Genomic DNA, 13,261 nt, shown 5'->3' with positions numbered 1-13,261 from the left:
GTATTATAAAAATTGTTTATACTATCTGATAGAAGACACTTTTTACTTTGTATTTATGTTTTTGAAGTTGTATTTTTACTTTTTGTTTAAGAAATATTATCTAAAAACAAAGTGGTATGTCGATATCGGTGACCTTCCTCTAACGATCGTTACTGAAAAAAGTAACGAAAACGGTAACGGCGTTACAAGTAACGCGTTACTTCCCAACCCTGACTGTGTACAATCAGCGTGCGCCACAGGCATATGATAAAAGTTACCACATTCTTTCGGAGGATTATGGTCGGAGGAGGGGGAGGACTACTTGAAGTATTTGAATTTTTACATTTTCAATCTTGCTTTTATTTATATTTGTTCATATTTGTTTGACAATGGAATATAGACGGATGATATAAATTGATATATTTTAATTAATAAAACAATTTTTCCCTTTTTTTTGAGAAGTTTAATTTTTTGAGTTGTGTCTTTTGAAGTAAAAGAGGTAATATAATATTTTATACAGAAAAAATAGCATTATTTTATTGCTTTATTTCATACATACGAGGAGGAACAAGAGAAATATTTAGTATACATTCACGAAAACGAAGAATAATAATTGATATAAGATTGATATATTTATATATATTTATATAATATTAATTTAAAGATTGTTATATATATGCAAGAGATTGCAGAAAAATTTATAGTAGATGAAAAAGTTTTCTAAAACGTACCTCTATACATCTATATAAATGATAAAATGAGAAATCTCTAAGTAAGCTTTAACATTTTCTTTTATTATTCACTTACCTGCCGCATGAGACCACGCGATACCAGTCATCTGTGATACTATGCAGATGCGCAGTCATAAAACGGACTTGCATCGAAGCATATATATATTATTAGAAGGTGTATCTCCTTGCAGCTATAGCTTCTCCTTCGACGTATCAGATCGGAACTGATTGACGCTCAGGGATACTCCCAAGTTAATTATGAAATCTATGCGAACCACAGACGCGTTCTAAGCTGTCCGGTCTAAGCTGTCATTATAATTAATTAATTAGTCGTGTGAGAGAGATGACTTAACGGATCGCCGGAGATACGCTAGGAAATTCCATTTGGCTGGAATTGTGGCCGTAAATCTTAAACGAGATGTTTCATGCGCAATCGTGATATAAAGCAAATAAATAATCGAGCTATAATAAAATCAATTCATATATAAAATCACAGATGACTATTGTAATATCCGTAGTGTGGATTAAGTCTTCTTATTTCTTTTGTTACGGCTGATATACTTCTTTTGAGAATTTGTATTTTGTGTAGATTTATTGTTTCGCATACACCGAGAGACAGAAAAAAATGGCATATGTACAGTTCGCGCAATTAATGCCTTCCAACCCTATGAATGACATCACGTCCACTGTTGAGGCATCGCGTTTACCTTCTTGGTCGTTTATACGTCCATGGCCGTAATCAAACGGACCGGACTAGCCTATAGAAACTGGAAAAACTCGCGTATTTCAGCTATGAACGTAAAAATAACCGAGAAGATAACACGCAATGCTAAAACAGAGTTGGAAGGCATTAATTGCGCGAACACTGTACATAATTATTATTACTAACATTATAGCAGTGATAACTACAAAAATGGAGCTCTTAGGCCCAGTTCCACAACTCACGGTTAACTCTTAACCGAGGTTCACTTTGTTTCTTATCTCTTTCCAATTCTGGAATTGGAAAGAGACAATGAATAAGTTGAACCTCGGTTAAGAGTTAATCGTGAGTTGTGGAACTGGGCCTTAATCATAATTATTTTATCATGCGATTATAGTTACGAGTACCAAAAATTTTTTTCTCCAAATAATAATAAAGAAACTAAGATAAAAATTAATTGTTAATAATTAATTTGTTAATGAGGATTGAGGAAGTTATAATAATAACTGGCATAATCAATCTACAGCTTTGTGGGGTACTTTTATTAACCGAAAACCTAGGCTATAATAAAAAGAATGCTATGTGTATACATATCCTCTATCTATATACAATAAACCGATTTTTTCACGATATTCGATACACAATTAACATTTGGCAACTTGGAATCAATTATTTCTTCTTTTCTTTTTTTTTGGCAGGAATCACACATAGTCTTTCATAATTCAAGAGTTCGAATGTGTTTGTTCGAATGTCACGAGAGGTGTGTGTCTGCCTCGTAACGTGATATTATCAAAATCGAAGAGGCTAGATCACGATTGTTTGTAAAATCTTTCCTATCGTGATGTTTCAAAGACGATGATGCCGATGTCTTTCATCGAGAATCGCGTTTCTTCTTAATTACGTTAGTGCTGATCATTAGAAACTATCAATACGAATAAGTGTAATATTGCTTGCGCAGCACTATAAAGATGAATTTCACGGATATACATCTGCATGGACATCGTTATGCCGCGAGATGTTTCATGTTACATATTTACAAAAAAGTGTCGCGCCAAGTGTACGATACGCAGAAGGGTCTCGGAATTATGAAGGAAACTTTAAACGGCGTAAAAAATCAGTCTTCGTATGAGAGATTCGAAGTTTCGTGAGTGAGAGAGGATCGATACGTCGTTGCTCGGTTGCTCGTTTCGTAAAGCAGTGGAAATATAGCGCCGATAACAGTCGGCGGTTTTTCCTTATGGTGTATATCGTAAAAAAGAAGAGAAATCGTAAAGAGTAATTCGCTTCGATAAAATCTCCTGTCAAAATGCTAATTTTATCGCATACATTTGATTTTCTCGCAGGCAGTCCTTAAATTTCAGGCGAGAATATTTCTCAGTCTTTTGGCACGGATTTCGAATGCCATGACGTGTTGAAGTTGTGCATATACTGACGTTTACCGATGCTTTCTTGCTGATGGCGTGATGAGATTAAGTCACTTGAGGACATTCTTCTCTTCTCATAGCAGAAGTTGTTTATAACAATCGCGAGTGAGAGATTTGTACGTAGAAACACATATTTTTGGCACTTTGCTATTCTTTCTTTCGTACGCAATGTGAATTTAATCGTGAAAGCATTGACGTTGCGGTCACGTTCGACGATATACGATATAAACATTCTTTTGCGTCGAAATGCTGTCGATTGAATAAGTTTACCGATTGCCGTATTGTTTTGATTATTTTGCTATGTTAGTCGAATAGCATTTGTCTCGCGGGTTACGCAAAGTAAATGAAACTATGTCTCGTGACGGCCGGAATATAACCACAATCGTCATAAATGACCGTTCTACGATGTGATCGACATAATAGACACGGTTTCTTATATTCGATTATTTGAAACGCGCGTTAAAAGTTCGAAGACTCGATACCACATCCAGTCGGCCTGCTCTTCATCACTTTTTCCGACGACACCGGAAGTGTCGTTAACGCGACGCGCCGTCGTCTTCTTGTGCAGCGCGATTATTAGCTGTAGATACTGGTGCAAGTCGACACGGTTTTCATCTCGATGTCAACGGTCTCTTTACGAGACTCCTTCACCTTTTGCTACGAGCTGAGGGGCGGGGGCCCGATATTACTGATGAAACTCGGACAGGTATTCTCTGCTCTATCGCCGCTCTGTAACGAGAAATGTCTGTAGGACATGTATTCCGGTGGATTCGAAGACATGGGCTGATCTCGTTTGATCGTCGCTCTCTGCTTCTTCATTTTCATGTAACCTAGAACGGAGATCAGCACCACGAAGACCACGAAACCCATGCAGCTGCCCACGATCAGACCTAGCCGTCTCGTGAGGATATTCGCCAAACTGCCCCTGTCGCTCACTGTACCGTCGCCCACTATCGAATCGGGCGCATCCAAAGTTCTGACTTCGGTACACCGGCTCGTAAGCGAGTTCACCATCACGGGCAACGAGGATCCCTCGATCACGTCATCGTGCGAGGCGTTCCACTGCCAAGAGCCGATATCCTCCGGGATCGGCGTGCCCCAGCTGCCCAAACCAAGTACGCAGATCAGGTAGCGCGTGTCAGACGCCAACTTCGTCAATCTCACCGAACGTGCTTTTGGATCGAGCAGCTTACCTCGAACCTGAAACCCCGGCGGAAACATTTCGCAATCAACATGCGCGGACTTCTTACCTTTGCGTCGAGTAAATAAGAAATAACGTTCGAACAAATAATGCAGTATATTTTTAGTCTGTGTATAATCAATTATATATGCATAAACTTTTAATAGAAATTTTCAACATATATATTTTCTTACAACGTGCCACATTGTGTAAGGAAATTTAAAATATAAATCTAATAATGTAATATAATATAATAACGGAACATTATGAATAACTAAATAAACATTAGGAATTTTGAGAAGAGCTACAAGAATGAATAATTTTACATTAAATTATATATGTAATTTGAAATATAATTTAAAGTTATATTATTACAACAATTTTAAAGTTTTTATACCAATATTTGAAATAATAATATAATTTGATATGATAATAAAAACACAAAATTTCACTTGATAATATATAATTTAATGGAGAGACATATTCTACTTATAAAATGATAACGTATAGTTATTTTTTTAATTTAATGTTTCCTTTCTGTTTACTTTATTCAACGTAGCGTAAGGTTACGATTTTCCTCGCATAACAATAAAAAAAACTCTTACCTCGTCGACGTTGTCCAAGGCGTGGTATGCCACTTGGTATCCATGAAGGCCGGAATGATTCCTGCTCTGCCACGATACTAGAACGGAGAAGGGCTGAATGTCTTGAATTGCGAGTTTCAGGACCAGCGGAGCGGAACAGAAAGCGTGGGGGTCAAGATCGAGGAAGACGAGACCCCGGAGCTCGGGTGGTTGCTCGCATCTTAACAAACCGCCCTCGACGTCACCGACTCCGACACCATTTCTTCCGCGGCTGCGACCACCACCGACCCCACTCACCAATTTCTGATGGTCTCTCAACCATTCCCACAATTCTTGCGACTCGCAACCGCAGTGTAATGGGTTCTCTGCCAATGAGATAAAATTGGCTATTGTTCGCGACATTCTATTCATCAAGATTGATTTAAAAACTAAATTCGAATTTCGGACAATAGCGAATCAATATTGAAATATCCTCTCTAATATGCAAATTGTAGAAAATTGTACAATAATGGCATCATGAATTGACGAACATTTCGTAATATTGTACCAAGATTCGCCATAATTACACAGCGGTTTCGTCAGAATAAAATTGTTAAAGATTAGACAAATCTAATTTGAAATGTAAATATATTTTATAATTTACTTTCTTTCAAGAACATAATAAACGAGACTATTACTTCAATGTAAAATAAACATACAACCGATATGTTATTATTTCTGTAACATTTTGATGTGTTAGATTCATGTCACCTTTCTAACTGAACAATTGCGTATGTCAATTAAAAATGGAATATTATTTTGAGTGTTTTTAATACAATTGTTAATCTATATATCTCAAAGTCAATTTAATATCTAAGAATTTTTTCATTCACATTATACGAACAAAAATGTTTTATTAACATTTTCTTACGAGTTACTGCAACTACTCTTCTATGTACTCTACTTATTTTATATGTTGGTTTTAAATCACCCTTAAAGTCAAAATAACAAATATAAATGTAAAGTATTGTGTCAATTATTTAACATTACTGGTTCGTTAATAAAGAACACAAGACGAATGAGTTACTTTAACTTAAAATTTAGAGTGGATCTCCTGGGACATGTACAAAATGTTAAAATTAACATTTTCTTTTTTACTGTGCAGCAGTGTATTGAAGAAAGTCAGCATTCACGTTATTCGACTATTTTGAAATGCTCAACGAACACTTCTGAAAGATTAATTAATACGCATTCCAAAACTTATTTTTGACTCTTTATCTATATAGGATAGGTAAAATTTATTTATCTCTCAAATGTATAATATTTCATTACAATATTTCTATATTGTAATTTAAGAATTTAAGAATAATTGTGCTTTTTTATGAATATATATATTTATATATTGTATGTGGATTCCTTCGTGCACAATTATATTTCTAAATATTTTATAAATACGATATACCTGAAATATTTTTCTTAATTATTATATAATTATATATAATTTATTATCATATACTTTTTTTCCAAATTTAACCCTTGATTATAAATTATACTACATTTTATTATTTTCCAAAATAAAGAGTCAATATTTAATCTGGAAAGTTGAAAGTATGTTGGTGAATTTTTAGAGATTTTTTGAATTATTTTGAAGAGGTGAGAGAGAAAAAACGAAGAGATTCTAGTGACCCTCGATAGTATGGATGAGACACCAAATTGTACATAGTATGGTAAGAGTTAAGTTTGCACATCGTTTTATCGAAATATTATTTAAATAATTATTGCGCATAAACGATTATCAGTATCATTTTATAAAGAGTCAATATTGCAGATCAAAAATTTTATGCAAAATTTCATCATATACTTTTATAAATGTTTTTATATGAAGATTGTTAATTAACATGTTATTGACCAAGCGTTTTATGCAAAAACTGATGTTCGTGGCTAGCAGCCACTTTACACATAAACTAATTCAACTAAATGAAAATTATAATATATTTATAATATAGGTACGAAAAATCAGAAAAAATTAAATTGCAGCAAAAAGTAAAAAATAAACAAATCACTAATTCTACAATAAAAATAATTCTACAATGAAATTAATTTTAAGAGCTTTAACAACTTTGCACGATATATGATTTATATTCATGCTTTCCAAGCTGATATGTCTTTTGTTCGCTCGAACATTATTATCGGGTAACGAGTTCACTTGTGTTTAGGAAAGCATAAATATAAATCATCGTGGGAAGTTATTAGAGATTTCAAAATTAATAAAGTTTTCATTATAGAGCGTTTGTGTATTTATTTTTCACCTTTGTTTTTTTTCTAATTTTTTTGTGTCTCGATCAATATGTTAATAAAGAATATAATAATTGATATTACAAAAATATGATAATTTTCCAATATTAAGTATATGTATTTGAATATTAAATTAAATAATGTAAATTTTAATTATAATTAAAATTAATTTATTCGGTTAGTGCAAAAATACATATTTATAAATTATAAAAGTTCTATACGAAAAGAAGTTTTTGAATAATTTGTATTTTGGTTGCTTTTAACTACAATGAGACTTTATTCATTCTCTCTCCAGATATTCATTGGAAATTTAATTCAAATACATAATTAAAAAATCACGTATAATAAATGTAAGTATTATAATAAATATAAATCTCATTTATTCTCTCGCGCATTGAAATTGACTAAAATTAATTACAGACCTCATACATTAATAATAATTAAATTTTATAATTCCGGTTCAATACTTTCCAATTAGCATAAAACATATCTACGTGATTCACGAATAAACGGATTAACGGGATGGTATTTTACTGCCGTATTGGGGTTAATATATGCTATCTCGGATCTTTTTATACATTTTGTAATAAAAGGAATATATAGCCCGTAATACATTTTAAATAAGCTCTCAAGATATATTAAGACGTTGTGAGAAACTCAAATTCATGGATTTCGCTGAAGGAAACGAGTTACGAGACTTGTTTGATTGTTCCAATGTTGAATATTGATTCGAGATATGGCGATACGTGACCGGCGATACGATTGATTTTCAAGTAGTAGTAACTTTGTTCGGATCGATAGCCCTTCGTGGGCTATAGACGAAATAAAACGTAACTGGTATATCGTTTTCTTTCACGTGCAGTCGTGTCGTTACTCTCGAGAAAGAGTAAGTGAGCGCGTGCGAACGCGAAATTAATTACAAATACTAGGCGTGTTTAAGTAGCTCACCTTCAGCCCGCAAGCTCCTTATTTGCGTCTCGAGTGGTCGGAAAGCGTTCAGCGGCAAGTTCTCCAAGTAATTCCTACTCAAGTCAAGTAGACGTAACTTCTTCAAGGGTCTAAATGCCTCGCTGGAGATGGCGTTTATCCAGTTACCATAAAGATGCAGCTCCACTAGGCTAATTAAATTCTTGAACGTCACTTTGCCGACGATGCCGATCTGATTGTAAGACAGGTCCAGTATTTGAAGAGACTTGAGATCTTCCGGGAATTCTTCCAGCTCTTTTAGACGGTTATGCGTTAAATTGAGTATCCGTAAATGCTCCATGCCCTGGAGCCGTTCTTTCGGTAAGATTTCCAAGCTATTCATGCCGAGATGAAGAGTGAGCAAATTCGGGAGGCTGCGAAATGCACCTGGTGATACTCGCAAGATGCAATTCTGACTCAGATAAAGATGTAGCAACGCGGGAAAAGCCTCGAAATCTTGCGAAGTCACTATGCTCAGATTGGTGCCGGATATATGTACTTCCTGGAGAATAGGATACATCGCTTCCGATGGCAGATCATGGATTCTGTTTAGAGGGTTTCGCGTAAGATTTAACCAAGTCAGACCGGGAAGATTCTGACCCGAGAGAGCCACCGCGGGTATCTGCCGGAATTTATTTTCCGACAAGTCCACTCTGCGCAACAAGGACGAATGCGCGAAGAAGTTCGCCGGTAGAGCGTTCAAATTGTTGTGGCTGAGATCTACGGATATCAAGCGCGATAGGTTAGCCATTGCGAAACCAGACATCGTTTCAATCTTATTGTGGCTCAGATCCAACTCTCTCAGATGCTTCAAGCTGGCGAAACTGGCCACGTCAACATTGAGAATTTCGTTGGTTGATAATGTGAGGATCTCGAGATTGAGGGCGCTCGCGAGCGCCGAGTATGGAATATCCTGAAATCGATTATGATTCAGATGTATCTCCCGCAGTGATAGTAACCTGTCGAAAATACCTGGCGGCAGAGCACGCAGATGATTATGGTTCAGGTGTAAACGTGCCAGATTTCGATTCAGCACGAAGATTGTCTCCGGCAATTGACTTATTTGCGAGCTGTCCAGGAATAGCTCCTGCAGAGACGGCAATCCATTGAAACAGTGCTCCGTGATCTGACTGAAATTGTTACCGGACGCTGCGAGTGTTCGAAGACCGGGGACGTGCAGACGCAGCAGTGCCGTCGCTGTGAGGAGATTGTCGTCTAAATTAAGATCGAATAAATTGTTGAGGCCACGAAAAGCACCGTTTTCTATCGTGGTTATCGAGCAGTTTTTTAGATTCAACGTTTTAATTGGCAAATCTTCCTGAAAAATCCCATCTTGTAAAACGGTGAGATAATTATTCGCCAGGTCCAACACTCTCAGCTTTTTAAGGGCCGTTAATGCGTAAGGATCGAGTCTTCTCAAGCCGTTGTCCTGTAAATACAGTTCCTCGAGTTCGTGCAGCTCCGAAAATGTCCTTGCCGTTACATGACTCAGCTTATTCATGCTGAGCTCGAGAAATTTTAAAGCTTGCATCGGCTGAAAAGCCCCGTCTTCGATCCTGGATATGGAATTGTTCGTCAGATAAAGACGTTCCACCAAAAGGAGATCCCTGAAGAGAGGAGCTTGCAGGTGTGTCAGTTTGTTGTGACCTAGCCACATGATTCTGACGGACGCTTGGCCGCGCAGAGAGTCATTGTGTAAAACGGCCAAGCCGTTGCTATCCAGTTGAATAGACACCAAAGAGCTTCCGCCGGAAGACGATTCCAAGGCGGACAGCTGAAAGACATCGCCGAGCATGGTCAACTGATTGCCCTGCAGATTAACGTGCTGGAGGCTATTCAGCGTCCTCAGCGCGCCCGTCTCCATCGAGGTAATGGCGTTGTTTTGCAAATGCAACTCGAGGAGCGCCGGAAGTGGCGTGAAAACACCCCGTTTTACTTCCGTTATGTGATTATCCTGCAGCCGCAGCTCGCGCAATTGATGCAGCTTAAGAAATGTACCCGGCTGTAACTCGCGGATCTTGTTACCATCCAGGGAGAGCGACGAGAGGTTTTCGCAATGCTCCAGGAATTCCCGCGGCACTTTCTCGATGTAGTTGTTACTCAGATGCAATTGCGCCAGCTGCGTGAGACTCGTGAGACCCTTGGCGTCTATTCTACGGATGGCGTTCTGCTGGAGATACACCACTGCGAGGCTGACGCTGCCGGCGAACGCATCTCCCGGGATCTCTAGGATATTGTTTTCCGCCAGATAAAGTTCCCTCAATTCGGGTAGTCGCGCGAACACACCGCCGATATAGTGAATGTGGTTATGACTGAGTTCGATCGTGCGCAGACGTTCGTTCCCCTTGAATGTCGCCACGTCGAGGAAGACTATTTTGTTGTGGCTCAAATCGATCGACTCTAGATCCTTCAGCGATGCGAATGCGTCCTTGTGTATGCTCTCAATGGAGTTGTAGTAGAGGGATAGGGTGTGAAGGATGGGACAGGGTCTGAAGCAGTCCTCGGCCAGTTTCTCGAAATTGTTGCTGCTCAAATCGAGAATCAGCAGAGAGCTGAGGAGACTGTAACCGTCGTCGGGCAGCTCCGATATCTCGTTCCACGCCAGCCTGAGTGAAGCTAAGCTCTCGAGTCTCCTCAAGGGAGCCATGGGAAACAGTTTCAACTTGTTTTCAGCTAAATCCAGATCACTAAGACTGTCCTCGAGGCCCGCGAATGCGTATTCAGAAATTTTCGATATTTGATTTCCTTTCAGAGTCAGCTTCATTAGCTTCAAGCCATAAAAACAGTAGGACGAGAGATCTTGTATCAAATTCGTCTCGAGATCCAAGGCAGCTAACTTCCGTAGATCAGCCAATGATTTTTGAGGCACGTGGGGCAAACGACCGGAAACCAGTGCCAAGGATTCCAGGCTATCTTTCAAATTCGTGAAAGCGCCCTCGCTTACTTCCCGCAAAGATGAATGTGATATTTGAAGATGTCTGATTTGTGAGCCGGGCGGGAAGGCACCCTCTTTTAGTTCTTCGATACTTTTGTCGAGCTCGTAAACACTCAACGACTGTACCATCGTGCCTGCGCCTGGAAACGATCGTAAAAGGCATGGCTATTAATTTCATTGAATCGCGATAGTGTATAAATTTCGAATTTGACAGCATTGGCTGATTGCACGTTTCATTATCAGTTTTATGGAACGCATTACAGAAAATGGTTTTCTTCCACCGCGTCAATTTTACATAGAAATATAAGAAGGTATACATGTACTGGTATAGTTCAGCATTAAATGAGGTGTGACGGTGCTTTTGTCATTAAATATTATTTGATCGCGTTTAAACATTCTAAAGAAAAATGATCACTACAATTATTATAACCACAGTAACATTAATACACATGTAAAATTCAAAAAATTTTAAATGTTATAATCTATAAATTTTTTCACTAGAAATACTTATTCCGGAATTTGAATTATTATATATATATATATATATACAATGATTTCTGACATTCACATTTCTAACAATGTGTTTCTTTACAAAATTATGAAAATATTTTATATATATATATATGCAGTAAAGTCACATTTCATTTCATTATATCGTTAAAAAGTCTTGTTTTTGTTCTCTTAAACGTTTAACTTACCGCTGGTACTCAGTACGCCTTGCAGCGTAGTTCTTAGAGTCTCTTCCGTAGCGCCAGCGCATTCCAGAAAGAGACCGTCTTCAAAGTTATAGCAGGGACAGCCCGTTATTATTTCCGGCGGCGGACATTCGGCTATCTGAGCGACAACTTTAAATGTAATAAAATTCTGAATTAACAGAATCTGAAGGACCATCCTCGGTATCCGCCGCCGATCTACAGCATACGGGTAATTTACCCGTCGTTGCGGATCTCGCGTCATCGTATCGTCACATCCGTAATCCCGTTTTTCGCCCGACAGACCGCAAGAAGCTTTCTGGAACACAAAAATCACGAAAAAGAAACTAAAATTAAATCTGCAGAATTACATCAAATGATGAAGTAATATGCAATTAGAATTCGCAGTGTGATAAAATACAGCAATATGTCAACTTTTTTTCAATTATTTTAGATGCTAAACTAATTCTCTTTGAACTAATCAAAGTTATATTTTTTAACAAACTGCAATTTTTTCATTTCTATATGTTGTTCGTACAAAATAATGATTTAAAATTTTATTATCTTTGTAAAAATTTTTTTTTAATATTTACAACTGCTTTTGCCATGAAAGATTTTTGTTTGAATAAATCTACGGATATAGTTGAACTTTGCCTGGCAGACCCTATGCAACGCGTGTTGTAGCATGTTTACGAAAAAGTATGGCCAAGCTCTCAGAATTGTGCGAATAGCTTCCTTGAATAACAAAGAGTGCACGTCTTTGCTAAGACGGAGGTGAATACGAATACACAAGGATATAAAAATTATTTGATTCGTATGAGAAAAAATTGTGTTACCTTAGTTTCTTGAGACAGTTGTTGTTTTCAATAGTAAAGGAAAATATCTTTGTTTGTGACACAGTTTTTTAAATAATATATATTTATAAAAATATATATCAAATATTCTCATATTATAAATGATTTAGATTTAGAAGCTAATTAAGATATTATTCTTTATTAAAATATTGATCTCTTTGGCGATATTTCATCATGACAATTTAAAAACAAATAAAATTTAAAAACTGAATTTTTAGTGATTTTTTTAAGAGTATTTATGATAACGAATGTGTTGTCGAATGTGACAGTTTTTGTAACAAGTTTCGGCAATTGAAATAAATGCTGTCATACTAGTATAATATACTTAGTGAACTTTTATGCTCAGTTTTGATTATTTTTCTAAATAAAAGAGAGAAAAATATAAATAAATAATGTAGAATAAATTTATTTACAAAAGACAAGTTTTTATTTTTTTTAAACATATATTTTCTATTCTGCATCAGTATTATTAGTAACCATAAGATATTTTTTCTCTCTCTTTTTTACAACAACTCTCTTTCTACAACAAAAATTATTTTTTGCATAAAAGGCAATTATACTAGAGCCACAAAGGATTTCTTTATCGTTTCGTTATTCCATCAAAAAATTTCATCTCTAACAATTTTCTGTTATTTATTTTTATATCATAGTATAGGGGAGAGTGGTGTCGGTTGAAACAGAGGGTCAATTGTAACATTGACCGCAATAGCTGTATCTATTGACGAAAGGCTGAACTGCATGCACGGTTGCATACCGTTAACAGACATAAGTCATTGACGAAAAATTGAGTGGCCATTCGCAAGTGCAAACGTAGCAGCATCTATTTTTGTTAAATCAAGGTTAGATTGTAAACTTTGTTACCCGCCATTATTTTAGTGCAACTCGTCAATTTATTGTTTACATGTAAGTTTAATGGGTATATAAAATCGAAACAAGCGGCGG

At 36.6% G+C, this 13,261-nt stretch overlaps 1 protein-coding gene across 1 annotated transcript in view; it reads right to left on the bottom strand.

The window, feature by feature from the left end:
* Positions 1 to 1,939: 1,939 nt before the first annotated feature.
* LOC108759618 (protein artichoke) overlaps positions 1,940 to 13,261 on the bottom strand; it is a 126,334-nt gene continuing 115,012 nt past the window's right edge. The window contains exons 2-5 of the mRNA XM_018505120.1: positions 11,472 to 11,784; positions 7,821 to 10,913; positions 4,620 to 4,963; positions 1,940 to 4,034 (exon numbers count right to left, since the gene is read on the bottom strand). Of these exons, the coding sequence (XP_018360622.1) occupies positions 3,492 to 4,034; positions 4,620 to 4,963; positions 7,821 to 10,913; positions 11,472 to 11,730 (4,239 nt within the window). The 5' untranslated portion in view covers positions 11,731 to 11,784 and the 3' untranslated portion in view covers positions 1,940 to 3,491. The remainder of the gene's footprint in view (positions 4,035 to 4,619; positions 4,964 to 7,820; positions 10,914 to 11,471; positions 11,785 to 13,261) is intronic.

This window comes from Trachymyrmex cornetzi, unplaced genomic scaffold (assembly GCF_001594075.2).
Source record: "Trachymyrmex cornetzi isolate Tcor2-1 unplaced genomic scaffold, Tcor1.1 scaffold198, whole genome shotgun sequence".
NCBI classification, from domain to species: Eukaryota; Metazoa; Arthropoda; class Insecta; order Hymenoptera; family Formicidae; genus Trachymyrmex; species Trachymyrmex cornetzi.
Note: the sequence above shows the minus strand (reverse complement) of the source record. Positions and strands in the feature narration are given on the sequence as shown.